At 43.7% G+C, this 19,854-nt stretch overlaps 1 protein-coding gene across 2 annotated transcripts in view; it reads right to left on the bottom strand.

Annotated features, from left to right (window-relative positions):
* ALPK2 (alpha kinase 2) overlaps positions 1 to 19,854 on the bottom strand; it is a 112,272-nt gene that overhangs the window by 76,761 nt on the left and 15,657 nt on the right. For both annotated transcript variants that reach the window (XM_081078041.1, XM_081078042.1), the window contains exons 2-3: positions 19,414 to 19,541; positions 16,369 to 16,486 (exon numbers count right to left, since the gene is read on the bottom strand). In XM_081078041.1, coding sequence (XP_080934167.1) covers positions 16,369 to 16,486; positions 19,414 to 19,537 — 242 coding nt within the window. In that variant the 5' untranslated portion in view covers positions 19,538 to 19,541. The remainder of the gene's footprint in view (positions 1 to 16,368; positions 16,487 to 19,413; positions 19,542 to 19,854) is intronic.

Here is a 19,854-nt window from a genome sequence, read left to right as displayed (position 1 = left end):
GAGATCACTTCTCTGCTCCGCAGAAAACTCTCCCAACAATGTTTAAATTGCTGAAACTCAAATTGTGCAATCTAACCAGGTGCCCTGAAGGGAGAGTTCATAGACAAGGAAGCTGAAATGATTGGCTAGAGGTAAGGTTTGGAATCCCCTCTGGATTGCAGATAGTATTCTATTTTATTATGCATTCCACTTTCCAGTGGAAGAAAACAAGATCTGGGAAGGACATGTCTGCAGTGTCTTCACTCATGTAGTTAGGAATGCAGGGCTGGGGAGGCCTGCGAAGTAACCCCCCCTGAAAGGTGGCTGTAAATTTTCTGAGTCTTGCCTGCCCATGCAGCAGGGAGGGGGGAGAGCACTCAGCTCAATAAATACTTACGTGATGACATCCGTGCCCTTGCCATAACCATAGCACCAGGTGAAGGTCAATATTTTCTTATACGAAGTATCTGTGTTTTCTTACTTGCCTAACTGCTGCTATCAATTTTATTAATTGAATTATTCAGAATCATTAAAGGAATGAGAAACACTTTTTCATGTCCCAAAGCTATGTTGGTTACAGAGATGGAAGAATTCTAACACTAGAAACACACAGAACTTCTTGATCATATTTTCTACAAGCAGCTAGATACATTTCAAAACATGATGAGGAGATTCCTCATACATTTATCAATTTATTCGGTTATTTAGCCAACAGATATATTAAACCATACGTCTGAAGAGCTGAGGGGGACCTTGAGCTATGCCATTCCTAGGCCTGTGTGTCTCTCACCCCCTCGGCACCCTTCCCCTGTTCTGCTCTGTATCATGGGGATGACCCCTTCATACCACGTTTTCCTGGCTCATGGGACCACTGGCTTCCTGCTGCATTTGACCAAAGAGAGGCAGGAGATGGGAGAGTGGGAGGAAAGGACAAGTCAGCCTCAGGTGGCATTTCTAGTAGGCGCCACCTCTTCTGTAGCTCTGGGTCCCACAGAACAGGCCCACCAGGGTTCTGCCTTCTGCCCCCTGACCTGTGACCCAGAACTGGTCGTCCTGCCACCTCCTTTTGTCTCTGCAGCCTGGGAGATGGTGTCTTTCCACTGAGGCTAATCTCGGAGTAACCTCACTGCCTGCCCCCACCCCCACCCCCTTTGGGTCAATCACCTGTATAACCCTGCGTTTAATGCTTGAAAATGATTTTTGTTTTCCTGGTCAGACCCCGGCTGATACAGAGATGATTTATCTTACAGATATTGGAACTGAGGCCCAGAGAAGATGTGAATGTCTTAAATTATACAGCTAGGAAAAATGATAAGGGATGACTGCCACATGTAAGGCACTGTTAGCCACTGTACGGAGGATAAGATGTGAGATTCCTAGGCCCTTCCTCAGAAGCTCCTCTTCCAATAAGGGAAACATATCTATATACAAACAGCTTCGATATAGGACAGCATGTGCTCAGGGCCATTAAAAATCCGACCAATTATAGAAATTCAGAGAAGGGAGATGCAAGATAATGAGGGAAGGTTTCCTAGGACTGTAAAAGCTGAAGCCAGCCTAGGAAATCCATGGTAGGATTTGGGCTGAAGAGATGGTATGTGCCTGGAATTGGGGAAGGGGCTGCTCATTTCAGGTAGAAGGAATAGCCAGGCCCTGTCAGGAAACAACAAACCATTCTTTATTTGGGACCTGGGGGAGTGATGGGCTGCAAGACAGGTTAACTTCATTATATACTGTTTCAACAGGACCCTTTAGAGAGTCAGAAGGGACACGGTTAATTCTTACACCAAGACCAGAGGCAGGACCTGGGGCAATGCCGGGGAAACTAGGTTAACCCAGAAAATCAGGAGGCACGGTCACCCACCAGGCGGTCGGCAAGGCCCAGAGTGGAAGATTTTCCTTCCCAGAGTGAGGGGTTTAGACCTCAGGCTCCAATTCACTGGGAAGCAGGTCAGAGCAGCTCCTTGGGGAGGAACGGAAAGCCTGCTGGAAGATGCTCCTTATGTTTGCGCAGAGTACAGGTGAGGATACAGTACTCCTGCTGGCCACTGCGGGCAGGGGCTGTGGCCTCTGGTCGAGCAGGAACAAGGAAGACCACATCCTCCTATAAGCCCTGTGGGACCCACAGCTAGATGTACCCGGCCACTGTGTGGGACTTGAGAAGGGTAACAAAAAGTTAGTGTTGTAAGACTTGGTTCTTTCCCTTGGGGAAACTGCCGGCTTTGCCGAGAGATATTGTCAATTCCAAAAGGCACAGTTGAGACAGTGAGCCCTTCCGGTGGCAAGGAGGGAAGAGGTCAGGGAGGCCTGGATCTTCAAGGAATAATGCCAGGAGCTTGGAACTTGAGCCCAGTGAGAGGGGAGGGCATTCTGGGCAGATGTACCGGAGCTGGAACCTGCAGGTCACATGTAAGGGACAGTAGAGAAATGAGCTGGCGTGGGGAGTCGCAAGACGTAGACGTGGTAGGTGAGGGCCCTAAACGGCAGCAGCGTTAGTTTGGAAGGCACAGAATTCAACTCTGGAGCACAGCCTGAGAGCCAACTGCAGGGGACGTTCTACTTCTCTTCACCACGTGCAATCCTGGGCAAATCGGAGAGGCAGATTGCAAAGCTGGGTGGCCTGGGGCTTAAGTGACAGACACAGCAGCAAGCCTATCTGCCCGCCTGCTGATTGATGGTGGACAAACTACTAAACGGCTTGGGACAAGAACTGCACCTACACCAGAGGGAGTTCATTCCTGTAAAGGGCTTAAAGCAGGGCCTGGCACCCAGTGAGGCCTACATCAGTAGTTCTCAGCCCCGGCTGAACGTTAGACTCACTTTGAGAGCTTTTGGAAAATGCAAGTGCCAGAGGGTTTTCGGGACAGTGGAAATACGCTGTATGATACCACAATGGTAGATACATATCATTACAGATTCGTCCAAATTCACAGAACGTACACCCCCAAGAGCGAACCCTGTTGTAAACCATGGGCTTTGGGTGGGAATGATGTGTCAGTGGAGATTCATCGATGGTAACAAATGTCCCACTCCAGTGGGGATGTTGATAGTGAGAGAGTCTGGGGTGGTGGACAGGGGATATACAGAAACCCTATACTTTCTGCTCAATTTTTTGTGAACCTAGACCTGCTCAAAAAAAAAAATGAAGTCTATCTAAAAGAGGGGAAAATACCAGTGCCAGGGCCCCACCAAAAAAAGCACTGAAGCATCATTGTGGGGGTGAAGGGCTTTGTCATGGGTATTTTTTAGGCTTTGTGCGTGACAGTAATGGGCAGCCAGAGCTCCGAAGTACCGAGCTAATGGAGTGTCAGGTCTTGTATGTTAGGAAGGAGGTGGGAGAACCAGTGGGATAGTGGTAGAGGAGGAGGGACTTTTGCTTGGACATGTATGGGGAGTGGTTTCCTGGCTCTGTTTTGGTACAGAAGTGCTGAGCTTTTGACAGCTTTTTGAGCCTCTGGGAGCAATGCAGGCTGTCCAGACATTTTTTAAACAAGAAATGAGCACATTGACTTCAGAAAGAAAAAAGTATTTGGCATTACTACCATCAGGCTTTGTGAACAGATGACTGACCCCTCTTATCAAATAAAACTCAAGGGTAGCTGGAAGCAGTCACCATCCACCACCATCCACCATCCAAAGGCCACTAAGTTAACACGGTGTCTGGGAATGTCTCCAGAAATCTCAAGGGACATCGCGACAATAGAAAAGCTCCTAGATTAAACTGTAAAGCCACCTATGAAAAACATGGCGTCTTGAAAGCAGGACAGAGAGCAACGCAGAGCTAGACACCGGCCCAGAAGACCCAAAACTCTTAAAGGCAAATTAGCTTACAATTCTGAAGGCTTAATATTGCTAATTCATCAGATATCCAGGATGCCCAAAACCAAAGTTGATTTTCCTATCCAAACCTGCTTCTCATCCAAAACATCCTTAGAGCGGGGCCTCTCGTGCATTAATGTGCTCAGGAATCTCCTGGGATCTCGTTAAAATGCAGAATCTGATTTCCTAGGTCAGGGCTGAGAGTCAGGCATTCTAACAAGCTCCCTGGGACGCTGCTGGTCTAAGTTCCCTTCGAGTGGCAGGGTCTTCCAGTCACTTCCCGCTCTATGACTCCAAGTATCTATAAGAGTGGAAGTCCCTGTGTTAAATTCTCAGGAAAATTATCAGCTGTCACTTGACCTGCTGCTTCATTTGAACTGAGTTCCCAGCATATGCCTGGCAAGCTGCCCGCCCCCATGCAGCTCTGTGGGTGTTTGAGTTGGTTTCGCTTTTTTTGAAAAAACCTAATTGCTGGACCCAGGCAGGCAGACTGCACAGAAGCAGGCCCAAGGACGTCTCTCTCAAAAGCCACCTGGGAGTCTGATTAAGGAAAAAAGCCAGCACCATTTAATTGCTTCTCTTTGAGTGCTGCTCTGTGCTCCGAGCCTCTGTGTCCCTCTCTGTCATCTTTGCCAGGCCATCTCGTTGCGCTTCTGCCTCGTTCCCATCTCCTCGTGGCCTCTGGGTGAGCAGGCATGGCTCCTGGCAGTGACAGGAAAGCAGGGAGCCATCTCCGTGCCTGAGAAGCACAGCCCCATGTTGGGGGAAGGCTAGTCAGGGCCAGCAAGGAGGAAAATCCCCGTCCTGCTGGAGTAGCACCCCAGGGAATGGAAATGACAAGGACAGAAAGAAGGTGGCCACAGAATGACTAGAAGCTCAGGCTCCCTGAAGCTCAGTGGATGACAGCAGCTGCTGACATTGTGGCCTTCTCCTACAGCTCCTGTAGGAGGCTGTTTAAAATATTTCCTGTCTTCCAAATCCCCTTAAACAGCATGAAGTACCACTAGGATGACCACAGACATTCAAATCATTTCCCCAAGTTCATTCAGATGGCTGCCCGTGGAATGGCTTGGTAGGGAAGGAAAAAGTCGTCCTTGACCGTCTTTGGGTCTCCTGCTGGGTCTGAAAATTAAACTGACAAGGACAGACTAACAGGAGAAAAGTATACACCTTTTATTGAATTTGTACGTGTATGTGGGAGCCTTCGCAAGAGAATGAAGACCCGAAGAAGTGACTAGAGCCGACAGCTTTTGTACCTTTTAGACAAAGAAACAATAAATGTAAAGAATTGATAAGACAACAGGGTTTAGGCTAGAGGTAGCAAGTCATGAAGAAGTAACTAGAAAAATAAGCGTTGGTTTAACAAGGTTTCTGTGTAAGACTTACGGGCCACAGATTCCTCATCTCTGGTGATAAAAATGTCTTCCCTTCCCCTGGTTTCACCTGGGAGCTTTATGTCCTGTTTCAGGGAAGAAATGCAACAGGGAGAGGGCAGAGTGACTTTCCTGCTTCTGCCATTTTTAAAAAAATTCCTTCAACTTAGGATATTTAATATGCCAAGGTGCCATATTTTGGGGTAGTGTGTCCTAAACCCAATCAGTTTTTTTCCCTCACCTCAGAGCAAGACTCTGTGAAAAATATAACAAAAGCACTGAACGTGTTGTGTAATTCATCCCATGAATCTTTAGTGAATGCCTGTAAGAGACAGTCACTAGACATACAGCAGGGAACAGATCAGACGAGTCTTGGCTCTGATGGAACTTATATTCCAGTTGGGGGAGACTCCCAAGAAACAAAAATACACAGAAATATACATCGTGACTGGAGACACCCCACGTGTCCATCAACAGGGGAGAGAAATAACAAATTCTGACAGATCCAAATAATGAAACACTGAAACACTGCCCAATACGAGGAAAGAGCTATGAACACACCAAAGAACACATAATTCTCAGGATAACTATGTGGCGTGAAAGAAGCCAGATACAAAAGACTGCATGCTCTGTGATCTCATAATTTCTAAAATTCTAGAAAAAAACTAGAAACTAGTCTCCAGTGACCGAAAGCAGAGCGCTGTTGCGTGAGGATGGGTGGGCAGAGATGGGGCAGGAAAGCAGGATTGCCAAGGGGCACTGAGATATCTTTTGAGGCTGATATTTATGTTCATTCTCTTGATGGTGGAGATGGTTTCATGGGTGTGTGCATGTGTCAGAGCTTCCCAAACTGAATGCTTTAAATACGTGTGGTTTCTTGTATATCAATTATACCCACACAAAGCTGTTAAATATGTGTGTGTGTGCACATACACACAATGTCATGGGCTATGTGAAAAATAAAGCAAGAAAAAGAAGGAAGGACTGGGGGCAAATGAGGGCAGGTGCTGGGGGCACGTGGTGCTATTTTAGATGGCTGGTCAGAGAAGGGCTCAGTGATCAGGTGATTTTGAGCAAATCCTTAAGGACATTAGAGAACTAGCCATGGGGGAGAGTACATTCCAGACAGAAGGAAGCACGCTACAGGCCCGATTAATACCTTTGAGCTCTGAAACAGCTCAGAACTGAGTTACGGCTTCAAGATCTGTTCTAAATAATTGCCCAAGCTTCACGTAGTAGAGTCTCGCATCTGTCCTATCTGCCCAGAGTCCACGTCTGCAGCCTGAGCTTGGCTTCTTTTTTTTTTTTTTTTTTTAATTTATTGGGGTGACAATTGTTAGTAAATTTACATAGATTTCAGGTGTACAATTCTGTATTACATCGTCTATAAATCCCATTGTGTGTTCACCACCCAAAGTCAGTTCTCCTTCCATCACCATATATTTGATCCCCTTTACCCTCATCACCCACCCCCCACCCCCTTACCCTCTGGTAACCACTAAATTATTGTCTGTGTCTATGAGTTTTTCTTTCTCATTTGTTTGTCTTGTTCTTTTTGGTTTATATACCACATATCAGTGAAATCATAGGGTTCTCTGCTTTTTCTGTCTGACTTATTTCACTTAGCATTATACTCTCAAGATCCATCCATGTTGTCACAAATGCTCCTATATCATCTTTCCTTAATGCGGAATAGTATTCCATTGTGTATATATACCACAACTTCTTTATCTATTCATCTATTGAAGGACATTTTGGTTGTTTCCATGTCTTGGCCACCGTAAACAAAGCTGCAATGAACATTGGAGTACACGTGTCTCTATAAAGGAATGCTTTCAGATTTTTTGGGTAGATACCCAGGAGAGTGATTGCTGGGTCATATGGTAATTCTATTCGTAATTTCTTGAGAAACCTCCACACTGCCTTCCACAACCGCTGCACCAGTCTGCATTCCCACCAACAGTGTATGAGGGTTACTTTTTCTACACAGCCTCTCCAACACTTGTTACTATTTGTCTTATTGATGAAAGCCATTCTGACTGGGGTGAGGTGATATCTCATTGTGGTTTTCATTTGCATTTCTCTGATGATTAGCGATGTTGAGCATTTTTTCATATGTCTATTTGCCATTTGTATATCCTCTTTGGAGAAATGTCTCTTCAGGTCCTCTGTCCATTTTTCAATTGGGTTGTTTGTTTTTTTGTTGTTGAGTTTCATGAGTTCCTTGTATATTTTGGATATTAGCCCCTTATCAGAAGCACTGTTTGCAAAAATCTTCTCCCATTCAGTTGGTTGCCTCATTATTTTGTCAATAGTTTCTTTTGCTGTGCAGAAGCTTTTCAGTTTCAGATAATCCCATTCGTTTATTTTAGTTTTTACTTCCATTGCCTTTGGAGTCAAATTCATAAAATGCTCTTTGAACCCAAGGTCCATAAGTTTAGTACCTATGTTTTCTTCAATGCAGTTTATTGTGTCAGGTCTTATGCTTAAGTCTTTGATCCATTTTGAATTAATTTTGGTACATGGTGACAGATAGCAGTCCAGTTTCATTCTTTTGCACGTAGCTCTCCAATTCTGCCAGCACCATTTATTGAAGAGGCTGTCTTTCCTCCATTGTATGTTTTTAGCTTCTTTGTCAAAAATTATCTGTCCATATTTATGTGGTTTTATTTCTGGGTTCTCAATTCTATTCCATTGGTCTATGTGTCTGTTTTTCCGCCAACACCAAACTGTTTTGATTATTGTAGCCCTGTAGTACAAGCAAAAATCAGGGAGTGTGATACCTCCAGTATTGTTCTTTTTTTTTAATATTGCTTTGGCTATTCGGGGTCTTTTGTGGTTCCAAACAAATCTGATGATTATTTGTTCTATTTCTTTAAAAAATGCCATTGGGATTTTAATGGGGATTGCATTAAATCTGTATATGGCTTTGGGTAATATGGCCATTTTAACTATGTTGATTCTTCCAATCCATGAGCACGGAATGTCTTTCCATTTCTTTGTGTCTTCTTCAATTTCTTTCAAAAATGTCTTATAGTTTTCAGCATATAAATCCTTCACATCCTTGGTTAAGTTTATTCCTAGGTATTTTATTTTTTTTGCTGCAATTGCAAAAGGAATTGTTTTTTCTATCTCTTTTTCTGAGATTTCATTGTTGGTATGTAGAAAAGCAATGGACTTTTGTACGTTGATTTTGTAGCCAGCAACTTTACTGTATTCATTGATTGTTTCTAATAGCTTTTTGGTGGAGTCTTTAGGGTTTTCTATATATAGCATCATGTCATCTGCAAAGAGTGACAATTTAACTTCTTCATTCCCAATTTGGATGCCTTTTATTTCTTTCTCTTGCCTGATAGCTCTGGCGAGGACTTCCAACACTATGTTGAAAAGCAGAGGTGATAGGGGACAACCTTGTCATGTTCCTGAACGTAGAGCAAAGGGCTTCAGCTTTTCACCATTAATTATGAGATTAGCTGAGGGTTTGTCATATATGGCCTTTATTATGTTGAGGTATTTTCCTTCTATACCAATTTTAGTAAGTGTTTTAATCATAAATGGATGTTGTATCTTATCAAATGCTTTTTCTGCATCAATTGATAGAATCATATGATTTTTGTTCTTTATTTTGTTTATGTGATGTATCACATTGATGGATTTGCAAATGTTGAACCATCCTTGTGCCCCGGGGATGAACCCCACTTGGTCGTGATGAATAATCTTTTTAATGCATTGTTGTATTCGATTTGCTAGAATTTTGTTTAGGATTTTAGCATCTGTATTCATCAGAGATATAGGTCTGTAGTTTTCTTTTTTTGTGTTGTCCTTACCAGGTTTTGGTATCAAGGTAATGTTGGCCTCATAAAATGAGTTAGGGAGTACTGACTCTTCTTCAATTTTGTGGAAGAGTTTGAGCAGGATTGGTATTAGATCCTCTTTGAAGGTTTGGTAGAATTCACTGGTGAAGCCATCTGGTCCAGGACTTTTGATTTTGGGAAGGTTTTTGATGACTGATTCAATTTCGTTACTGGTGATCGGCCTGTTAAGATTTTCCAGTTCTTCATGATTCAGCCTTGGAAGGCTATATGTTTCTAAGAACTTGTCCATTTCTTCTAAGTTATTGAATTTGGTGGCATATAGTCCTTCATAGTATTCTTGGATAGTCCTTTGTATTTCTGTGGTGTCCGTGATAACTTCCCCTTTTTCATTTCTGATTTTGTTAATTAGTGTATTCTCTCTTTTTATCTTAGTGAGTCTAGCCAAGGGTTTGCCAATTTTGTTAATCTTTTCAAAGAACCAGCTTTTTGTCACATTAATTTTTTCTATTGTCTTTTTGTTCTCTATTTCATTTAGTTCTGCTCTGATTTTTGTTATTTCCTTTCTTCTGCTGACCTTGGGTTTCGCTTGTTCTTCTTTTTCTAGTTTTTTAAGGTGTGACATGAGGTTATTTATTTGGAATTTTTCTTGTTTCTTGAGATAGGCCTGTAATGATATAAATTTCCCTCTTAAAACTGCTTTCGCGGCATCCCAAAAATTTTGGTAGGATGTATTTTCATTGTCATTTGTTTCTATGTATCTTTTGAGCTCTCCTCTAATTTCTTCTTTGACCCAGTCGTTCTTTAAAAGTATGTTGTTTAATCTCCATGTATTTGTGTTTTTTCCTGCTTTCTTTTTGCAGTTGATATCCAATTTCAAAGCCTTGTGATCAGAGAATATGCTTGGTATGATTTCAATCTTCTTAAATTTGCTGAGGCTGATTTTGTGTCCCAATATATGGTCTATCCTTGAGAATGGTCCATGTACACTAGAAAAGAATGTATAGTCTGATGTTTTAGGATGAAGTTGAGCTTGGCTTCTTAGCACCTGAAGAGGCAGCAGTCACACTGTACCAGCCGTGGACTGTGCACTAAGACTCTCACTGAAGAATTCAGAAACCTGTTTGATCACGTCTCTCCTCTGAAATGGGCAAGCAACCTGTTTCCACTTTCAAATACTCATGACTGAGAGTGAGTTACTGTGTTTCACAAAACACAGAAGAACTCAGGGTAAAAAGAGTTACCATTTACTTAGCATTTACTGAGTGTCAGGAACTGTTCTAAAAACCTATGTGTAGTATCTCATTTAGTCTTCACCCAACCCTGCCAGGTGAAGGACATACTATTATTAGTATGCCCACTTTACAGATATAGAAACTGAGGCAGATGGAGGATAAGCAATATACACAATTAAGAAGCAGGGCCAAGACCTGAACCTGGGCAATATGACTCTAAAGCCAGCCCCCTTAAGTCTCCACATGTGACCTCACAGAGTCCCGAAAATCTCTGATTCTTAACCAATGGCTTCTACACACCTTCAGACCTGTACTTGTACATGGCTGGGACACAGTCCATATTTGGGGCTGTCCTATGGATGAAATTGTGTCCCCCAAAAATTTATATGTTGAAGTCCTACTCCCCTACTGTGACGGTATTTGAGGTCGGGCTTTTAGGAGGTTATTAGGGTTAGATGAGGCCATGAGGGTGGGGCCTTCACGATGGGATAAGTGCTCTTATAAGAAGAGACACCAGAGAGCTTGCCCTCTCTCTCTGCCATGTGAGGACACAGCAAAAAGACAGCCATCTGCAAGCCAGTAAGAGGGTCCTCACCAGGACCCCACTATGCTGTACTCTGATCTTGGACTTCCAGCCTCCAGAACTGTGAGAAATAAATTGCTGTTGTTTAAGCTCCCCAGTGGTATTTTTGAGCTGACTAATACAGGCAGGGTCAGATGGGCCACGCCAAGTCCAAACCCCTCTCACATGTTGAACCCAATCTTAGTTCCTCTGGGACTCAGGTGTGGTCTGGAGGAGATCCAGGAAGATCCATGGTGTCCACCTAGCCCACCCACGTACCAGGCTGACGTCTCAGGAGCTGCGGAGTCGAAGGTGCCGAGACTGGCCCAACCTTGCAGTTTTCAAAAAAAAAGGGAACTGGTGCCTGTGTTTTGGAGAGGGTAAGCCAAGCTGTCAGAAGGGCTAGAGTCCGGAGCGGGCCGAGAGGAGGCACAGGTCCAAGGCAAACAGCAGTTCACAGAGAACTCTAAGACAGAGTGATGGGAGGACAGAGGTGGTCGGCAGGGCCAGGACAGGCTTCCAGGTAATGGGGCAAAGGTGGAGGGAAATTTCATAGGACTCCCTTGGCTGAGTGCACGACAGAGAAAATAGGGCTGGCTGGCTAGGACATGTCCCGAAACCGAACCTTGTTCTTAGTCCTGCTCCCACTTCCCCCACCCTTCCCCTCGGAGTTGGAGCAAAGCCCTTCCTGGGACTCACAAGGCCTGATTGGGTTCCAGCTCTGCCCCTAACTAACCGTTTGCTTTTGTCAAGTCACCTCTAAAGAGGGAGCTGGTCAAATGATCACTGGTGCCCGTGCTGGGACGTTTACATCAGCACGACGCCCCATCTTGTCAGTGTTCAGAAATGTCAGACAGTGATGCTGTGATGATCAAGTCAGGCTGCACCCCGCCTGGCCAAGGAACTTCCCTAATGTCACTGGTCTGCTCTCAGTTCTCAGAAGGTGCCGATGGAGTGGCATTTTCAGCGACATTCAGCGCATGTCCAATTTTCAATGATCTGTTCACCTTCCTCTGGCTGTCCCAAGGGATCCAGCTGTCACCTGTCCCCAAACTCACATCAATATGCCCTGAGAATTAGCACCTAGTAGGAGCAACCACCCAAGTCTGGCGCCCAGGAAAAGATAAGGGGTCACACAGAGAAAGCTGGGAGTTCCATGGCCTGGCTCTTGTAACCATTCACTCCTCGGAGACACTTACTACCAAAGTCAGACCGGAATGTGATGATGGGTGATGGATTCTGGCCCAGACTTATCAACCCAGAAACTAAATGGCGATTTCTCATCAGACCCTCAGGACTCATTCAAGAAACGCTCCAGGCTGTAGCCTAAGGACAGGCCAGGGGCACGCCTGCTGAGTTCATTCAGGAAGAATGCCACAGGAGGCCGCCTGAGCTCTGTGCTGGGAACACACAGGACTTCCAGGTGCCGGAAAATTCTATGGGTCATCCTTAAGACTTATTACACCTACTTAAGCTCATGGGAACACGAAGTTCACAAAATGCTTTCCAACCTTGGATAAAAGGCATTTTCTGTCTTTGCCAAGAATAGCAAGAGTCAGTCATCTTTATTTCTACCCAGTGATTTCCTGATCAAACACGTTCATTATATTTTATCTTCCAAGAGGAAAATAGTGGCAAGGGAAAATACTGCCAAACTAAGCTCCTTTTCTTACCTCCAAATTGTCTTATTTTTAATCAGTTCCAATAGTTTAATGTGGGGCATATGTTCAAAGCGTACAAAATAACCAGTATTTATAGAGTATTCCAAGTTCCTAGCATGTGTTGGTTTACTCCCCACACCAACCCTACAAAGCAGGTACTGTCATTCTCCCCATTTTGCAGATGAGGAAACTGAGACACAGAGAAGTTAAGTGACTTGCCCAAGATGATACAACATGTAAGAAGTAAATCTGGGGTTTAAATCCAGACCCCTTGGCTTTAGATCCTTACTCTCAATGGTGGAAATAATCTCTTGTCCGCTGGAAGTGAAGGTGATGGTGACAGTTCTACCTTTAGCAGGATATGTGCCTTGAGGTGTTTCTTCCAGAAATGGAGGTCTTTTTAACTAATTCACCAATGCTTGTTTGCCCAACCTCATTCACAATGAACAGCTCATGTTTCTTTCCCCTCCCTCCTTGTAATCTGTGCTCTCTCCGCACAGGAGGACGTGATTGTGACCATCAAAAGGGGCCTTCTTGCTGCAGAGAGGAGTGTCTCTCTCTTTCTCTCTAGGTGTGGGTTTCTGGACAGATTTTTATCTGTTGCTTTGCTGCCTTTCTTTAAATTGTGATCATAAGAGACCACAATTCCCCATTTGTATACATATCTTGCAACCTGCTTTCATTATGAGGTAGAAAACATCAATTTGCATTTTCCCACCCTTCTCTCCACCCCCACATCTTTTGAAAAAAAAAACTTTTTTTCATGCTACAGTGCACACCATACTGTTATTACTGCTGTTGCCCTCCTTCGGAATGCTTTCTTGGCTTTCCATTCCTCTTGCCTGCTGTGCACACTGGACCTGTCATAACGGAAAGGTCACAACAGCACTGGTCAATCTCCTCCAAGTGCCCTCATTTGCCCAAAGTAGTTTTATGAGATGGGAGTGGTCTGAGGAGGAAAAGGCAGAGAGGATGGACGGAAGGGGTGCTGAGTAAAGAGGAGAAATCGGACGGTCGGTGCAGAACCGCAGATTACTCTGATCAACCAGAAAAGGCCCTTGGGAAACACAGAAACAGGAGCTTTCAAGGATCTAAGAACATAGGCTTAGTGACCTAAATACTAAATTCAGAGGAAGAAAGGAAAGTGTTTTTCTTTGAGGGAACTATGAGATCATCTGGTGGTTTATGGTGTATCGATAAGGGCAAGAAAATTTGAGACTATTATCAAAACTATCTTTTAATCTTTAAAAGGCATTTGCACAAACACCATTCATTTTCCTAACCAGCACTTAACATACTGGTAGAAGGCGAACTATTTGCAGAGGAACGTTTTAGCTGTAAAGCATTTTTCATCTCAGGCAATATGTTGGCATTACCAGGGATTCAGACCGCATAGTCAAGGGGGAAGACCAAGCTTTAGTGGGTTTTAAAAGCTCCCCAGGCAATGCTGATGAGCAGCTGCAGTTCAGAGCTACTGGTGTAAAAAGTCAGAACTTTCAAAGATCTTCAGAACCCAGATTATTTAGTATTAAGCAGAGAAAAGCAACCACCATGTGTTATCACGTGCCCGACCATCGTTTCTTGCATTCGGTCTGAATACTTTTCCCAGCAGGTGGGCTACTTTTCAAAATGGCAGTCAGGAATTTGGAAAGAGTGTATTCTGTCATAGCAAATCTTTGATTTTACAGAAACCACTCCTGGACTTCAGAACAGAGAATGAGCGCTCCCTACCTCTTCCACAGCACAAGTTCTGTCCCTAAGTTTCTCTCCCCTGTGTCTGGTCTCTCCCACCTACCGTTGGGGTTTCATCATGGCCTTCTCATTCCTTCATCTCTTAACTCCCTAACACACTACAAACATTAGTTTTGCCTATGTTTCTGGTCCTGCGTAAACACCAAATAACACTGATAGCAAATCTTAATTCTTAAATGGCATTCTATCTGTAAAAGACTATGCGTCAATTTTCTATTCTGGCTAAAAAGTGAGTGTAATATTTATCTTAGTGTAAGACTAAAATTCATCAATCGAAAATAGGTATTGTGTGCTCAGAGGGACAGAGGCACTGGTGGGAAACATACAAAGAAGTACTGAGTATAGATCCGCAAGGATTTTACCATCTAGACCAGGGAGGGATGAATCTGGCCCCCCACCTGTTTCTATAAATAAAGTTTTATTGGAACACAGCCATGCTTTAAAAAAAATACACAATATATTGTCAATAGCTGCTACTGCACTACAATGGCAGAGTTGAGTAGCTGTGACAGAGATCATCTGGACCCCTAAACCTAAAATACTTACTATTTGGCTCTTTGTAGAAAAAGTTTGCCAACACTGATCTAAACAAACTACCACCAACAACAACAAAAAACTTATACATACATATAGCCATTCTTTTAACAGATATGTATGTTGCAGGCATTGTATTAGGTCCCAGCAAATGCCTTAGTATGAAACAGAGAGGATTGCTGCCCCTAGGAGGCCCACAGTCTACTGAACTATCCACCACTCCTGAGAAATAAATAAGCGCCGAAAAGGAGGCCCGTGGATAGGAGAAGAGAATACTTGAGGCTGGACACATCCCTGAGTAACCAAAATTACCTGTGAACCATAGAGGTAGATTCTAAGTTGAATGGGGTGAAAAGGTGAGAGAGGATGGCCTTGGAAAAATCAGAAAGAAGAGGCAGGAAAATCTAAACCATGAATGAAGGGGCAGCAAATTGCAGTTGGGCTGTCTCCCAGTGTATTGAAGGGTGAGGGGAAGATGGCGTGATTTGTTTACCACTTGTCTTCCATGCTGGACCTGAGGTTGTACGAGAGGGTATGGACCCTGTTTATGTTGTTCACCTCTATCCCAAGAATTAAGCAACATGCTTGCCATAAAATAGCTGCTTGATTAATACTATTTAAAGAAGTAAATATTAGATGAATAAATGGATAGCTTGGATATAAGTTCAGATATACTGGGAGAGCCAGTTGAGTGAGCATTTCAACCATGACCTCTGATCTTACTTTGAAACGAAAGGGTGAATCGGGAGATAAGGAAGCCTATGCTTATTGAACACCTACTACACAACAAGCCTTTTATGAGCATTAACTCATTTAATTCCCTTAGCCATCCTTTTATTTTATGTATGAAGAAATTGAGGTTGGGAGAGGTTAAATAACTGGCTGACATCACACAGCTAGAAAATGGCAGAGCCAGAATTCAAACTCAAGTCTTACTTGGTTATTCTCAGATCCACGGCTATTATTGTCACACCAGTCATTTTCATATCATGCTCTGCTGAACCTCTGGCTCCTCAGAACCCCCCATAAGGGACATTGTGACCAATTCTGTAGCATTGGGGACCAAGAGCACAGACTCCCACCCAGCTTCAACCAGAGCAGTCATTTTCTATACTGCACATATGGAACTTCCTGATTTCTTCCACCTACTTCTTGGGGGAACAAAAAGGAATTAGAAACCATTGTTTGGGACCATGCTACTTCCTAAAATAAATCCGGAAGATATGGTTTCTAGCCTTAACTCCATCACCAATTTGCTGTGGAATCATGGTCAGCCACTTCTTCCTTCTGTTCTTACACAAGAAAGATTGGATGACAATGCTGAAATCCTATTGTGCTTCTTAACTTTCCAGAGAGAAGATTAAATGAAAAGCTCATTTAATGAATGAAAAAGGCTTGAATAAAATTCTAGGTACTTATAATCCCATCCATGGCAGCAAATTAGGGGAGTGTGATTAGTTACCAGGCAGAGCTCAGCAAAGACTCATTGCTGGATGCCTGGAAGGATGCCTGCCAATCACATCCAACATTAGGACTCAAAAAGCAAACATGAGCCAATCATTTGGCCTTACCTCTTAGTAACCAGCACATGACAGGGTTCAGGGATCTCAGTAAACAGTCCACAGAGACTCCTCCACTTACCAATAGAGATGTAACACATGAATATACTGATTCTCGAAGAATTCGTAGCTGGAAACAATGTCACAGTCCTCTATGGTTTGACCATTCTTATACCAAGTTACCTCTGGCTTGGGCTGACCTGATGATACAAAGATAAAGATGTTCTTATTACATTAAGTGTTTTTTTACAAAGGAAAATAATAAAGCTATGAGTAAGAATGCGTCATAAGTAATAGGGATGAGCATGATGGAGAAGTCGGTTGGGGAACTAGAAAAGCTCTCTCATTGATACACTGCATCATTCAATCAGCATTATAGGGCATGGTATGTGCCGAAAAGGGTGCTGTGCTTGGGTGGGGGTGGGGCGTGCAAAATGAAAACTACTGCCTCTAATCTCAAGGAGCTATTAAGAAAAATAATCTAAAACTTTGAAATAAGATAAACATGAAGATAGTACCCTCTTTCAAAGTCGTATGGGGACAAAGGCCCATCTAAGAATTATCTAGGGGAATGTACTTTGTTTCGTTCAATGATCACTACTGATTAAAATTCCCAGATTTAGTGAAGTTCCATGTAAACTTGTAGATGTTTATCCAATAAAGCTGCACATGGTCTCTGTCTAGCAGAAAAGATAACCCCATAAATTATGGTTTATTGCCCTATGGGACACTGTCTAGTGTTTTACCTAATCCAGCAATCTGAGCCTAACATTCCTTTGTTAAATTGTCTGTAAACACCTAATTCCTCAAATGTTCTTCAACCAGGCCTTAATACTTCCTATTTCCCTTTTTTATTTAAAAAGCTGGGGGGAAAAAGATCTTTGAAATGTTAATTTCCTATTTGCATGGGAGTCACTTTATCTTTCTGAAAATTATACTTTAACAGTGCTTAGAGTCAAGTGTATGGTATGGTACAAAAAAGGGAAGAGCAAAGTGGATGAGCAGGTGCCCTATCTTCCTGAGGATGAAGGAATCTGGAATGTAGGTTTCCAGGCTGGTCCTGTGCACATGTGACTGACGTCATCACGGAAATTGATCTATGCTTTCTCCCTCAGTAGGGGTTCATCTTCCCAGGGTGATCATTAACCAGATGTAATGTTAATAGGTTAACCTTGTAATGCCCCCAGGAATTCCATTCACATCTTGGGACTTTTTCCCCGTGTGATGGGGCAGGAAGGTTTCCAGTGCATCGCAGAGAGCTTTCTCACTCGCCTCCCATGTCATTGAAAATTCATCAAAATGTGCTATATATACAGGAGGAAAGCCTGGTGTTTGGAAAATACACCATTCTGAATCCATTCCAGGAACATTCTTGTGTGTTCTGTCTTATGACATGATTTTTGGCAAGCAATCCCAGAGACCACTGAGAAGAGAACTTCATGTTCTCAGACTCAGACCATAGCCGGGACTTGAGGATGCTCAGAGCCCCTCTCTCTTCCTCTATGTGTCGCCAATTTGGAGTCTTCCAGCGAGACTACCTCTGTGCCAACACCACAAACGTGATTGGTGGCAACTGGGTGTTCCTCTTTGCTCCTCCTTCAAGGAGGGGCCCGAATAATTGGTCCCTGGAGCTAGGGGCAGTCAGACCTGCATGCAAGGACACATCCTTCTCTTTCAAGCTAATGACTGAACCACCAAAAATGAGCTTCCCTGAAAAGCCACCAGGAGCTTGATGACCATAGTTCATTTCTGCCTATTCTTCTCAGCCTTGTGTCCCACTTTCAGTCAGTTTTATTAGATTCCTCCTTAGGAAGCATTTAATTGCTCCCTTTTGTGTGTATGTGGCTTTTTGAAGAAAGTATATCAAGTATGCATGAGCGGGGCCTGGGGATCCCACCCTGATCTCTTAAGACTTCAATGTTTCTTTCATGCAGAATGATCGGGGCCAAATGATTCCCCCAGTTTCTTTGTGGCTGACTGTTTTTTTCCCTTTGCGAGGTATAGATCTGAATAATCAGCCAAAAATGAGACCTGCGCGGAGAAGTGGTATCTTGTACCTTGGGTGCGTTTCTCTTTTTTCTCTCCACTTGCTGGAAACCTCCCCCGATAATCCTACCCTTGTTTTTAAGAACTACCTGTCACAGATTGAGAGCCACCTCCAAAACATTTCACAAGTACCTGGCTAATGTGTGTGGGGACCGGCTTCCTGGGGAGATAGGGGAGCCCTATTCTGAAAGCTCAGTAGTGTCGTTCTGCCTCTCCCCTTATCTGAATGGCTATTAATAAACAGAGAAAGAGACAGGACTCAGGTTTGGGCTCAGAGAGGCTGAGTGCCAGTCTACCCTCCAGCATCCAGACCACTAAGGGAGAACCACCAGTTCAGAGGCTGGCACTCCTCCACTCTGGACTTAGAAAAAGGGATCAGGGGGAGAAGAGTTTTCTGTCTGCCCTCAGGAAGGACCACTGGGGCCTGTTTTTTGAGGATAGAGACATAATCCAAGAAAGAATAGAAAGCAACCCACAAGGTACCGGGTAACACTGCTCTCCCCAATTATTTTCCTTCTATTTTCTTTTAATAATAAATCCTTTTCACTACTGGGGGTACAAATTCCGGGTCAGCTCTGGATTATTTATTCTCTAGTTCAGGGGGAATTCCAGGCCCTTGATTTTCCTCCACTGGGCACTTCTGCCTTGCTCGTAACCTTTTCACTGCTTATTAGCATGCCTGAGGCAAGCAAGCAGTGGGGAGACAAATTTAACCAGTTTTTGGATATCAGTAAGAGAGTGATGGAAGAAGAGTTCAATCAGTTGTCTGAAGTGAAGTTATTCGTGCCATTCCTATGTGCCACAGGAAATTAAGGGTGGATTATCTGAAAAAAAATAACTAGTGTGGGAGTTGCCTAACCAAAAACCACAGTGTGAAGTAAAGATCACAATATTGTGTCCAGGAAGTGACTCGAAGAAATCATTTAGAAAAAAAAATCATAGAGGACTTAGTTGCTCGGTTGGTTACGTAGAATAAACTTCCCAGGTAATTTTCCCAAGTGATGTTTTAATAAGGCCTTTGTGAGCCCAAAGGCCTGGTCCGCAGGAAGATTTCAGAGGGTGTTTAGCAAGTGATGAGTACCAGCTATTATGCAGCGAAGGACGGCGTCTGACTTCTCAGGAACTTTCTGGGAAAGCAGCGTAGATAAGAAACACAGTGCGCGCCTCTGGGGCCCTCCTGAGTCTGTCATCCTCTCATGCCACATGAATCTGAAAAATAAAAATTCCCAACAGCACCCTTTATTCTGGGACTTCTCTGACTTCCCTAAGAGTTTGAGAAACCCCCGCAACCCCGTTAGCGGCTCTTAGAGAGAAAAGGAGCATGAGGCTACTCCCTTAGCTTATAAAAGGCTGGGGGTGGCGCTCAGGCCAGTGGCAGGTTGGAAGTCCTCGGACAGGCTTTCCGCCACACCACAGCTAACATTTTGGCGAGATACTTTGCTGTGGTGCCTGTCCTGTGCATTGTAAGATGTCTAGCAGAATTCCTGGCTTCCACCCACTGGTAGCAACCCTCCCCCAATTC

This window comes from Rhinolophus hipposideros (genome assembly GCF_964194185.1).
Source record: "Rhinolophus hipposideros genome assembly, chromosome: 17".
NCBI classification, from domain to species: domain Eukaryota; kingdom Metazoa; phylum Chordata; class Mammalia; order Chiroptera; family Rhinolophidae; genus Rhinolophus; species Rhinolophus hipposideros.
Note: the sequence above shows the minus strand (reverse complement) of the source record. Positions and strands in the feature narration are given on the sequence as shown.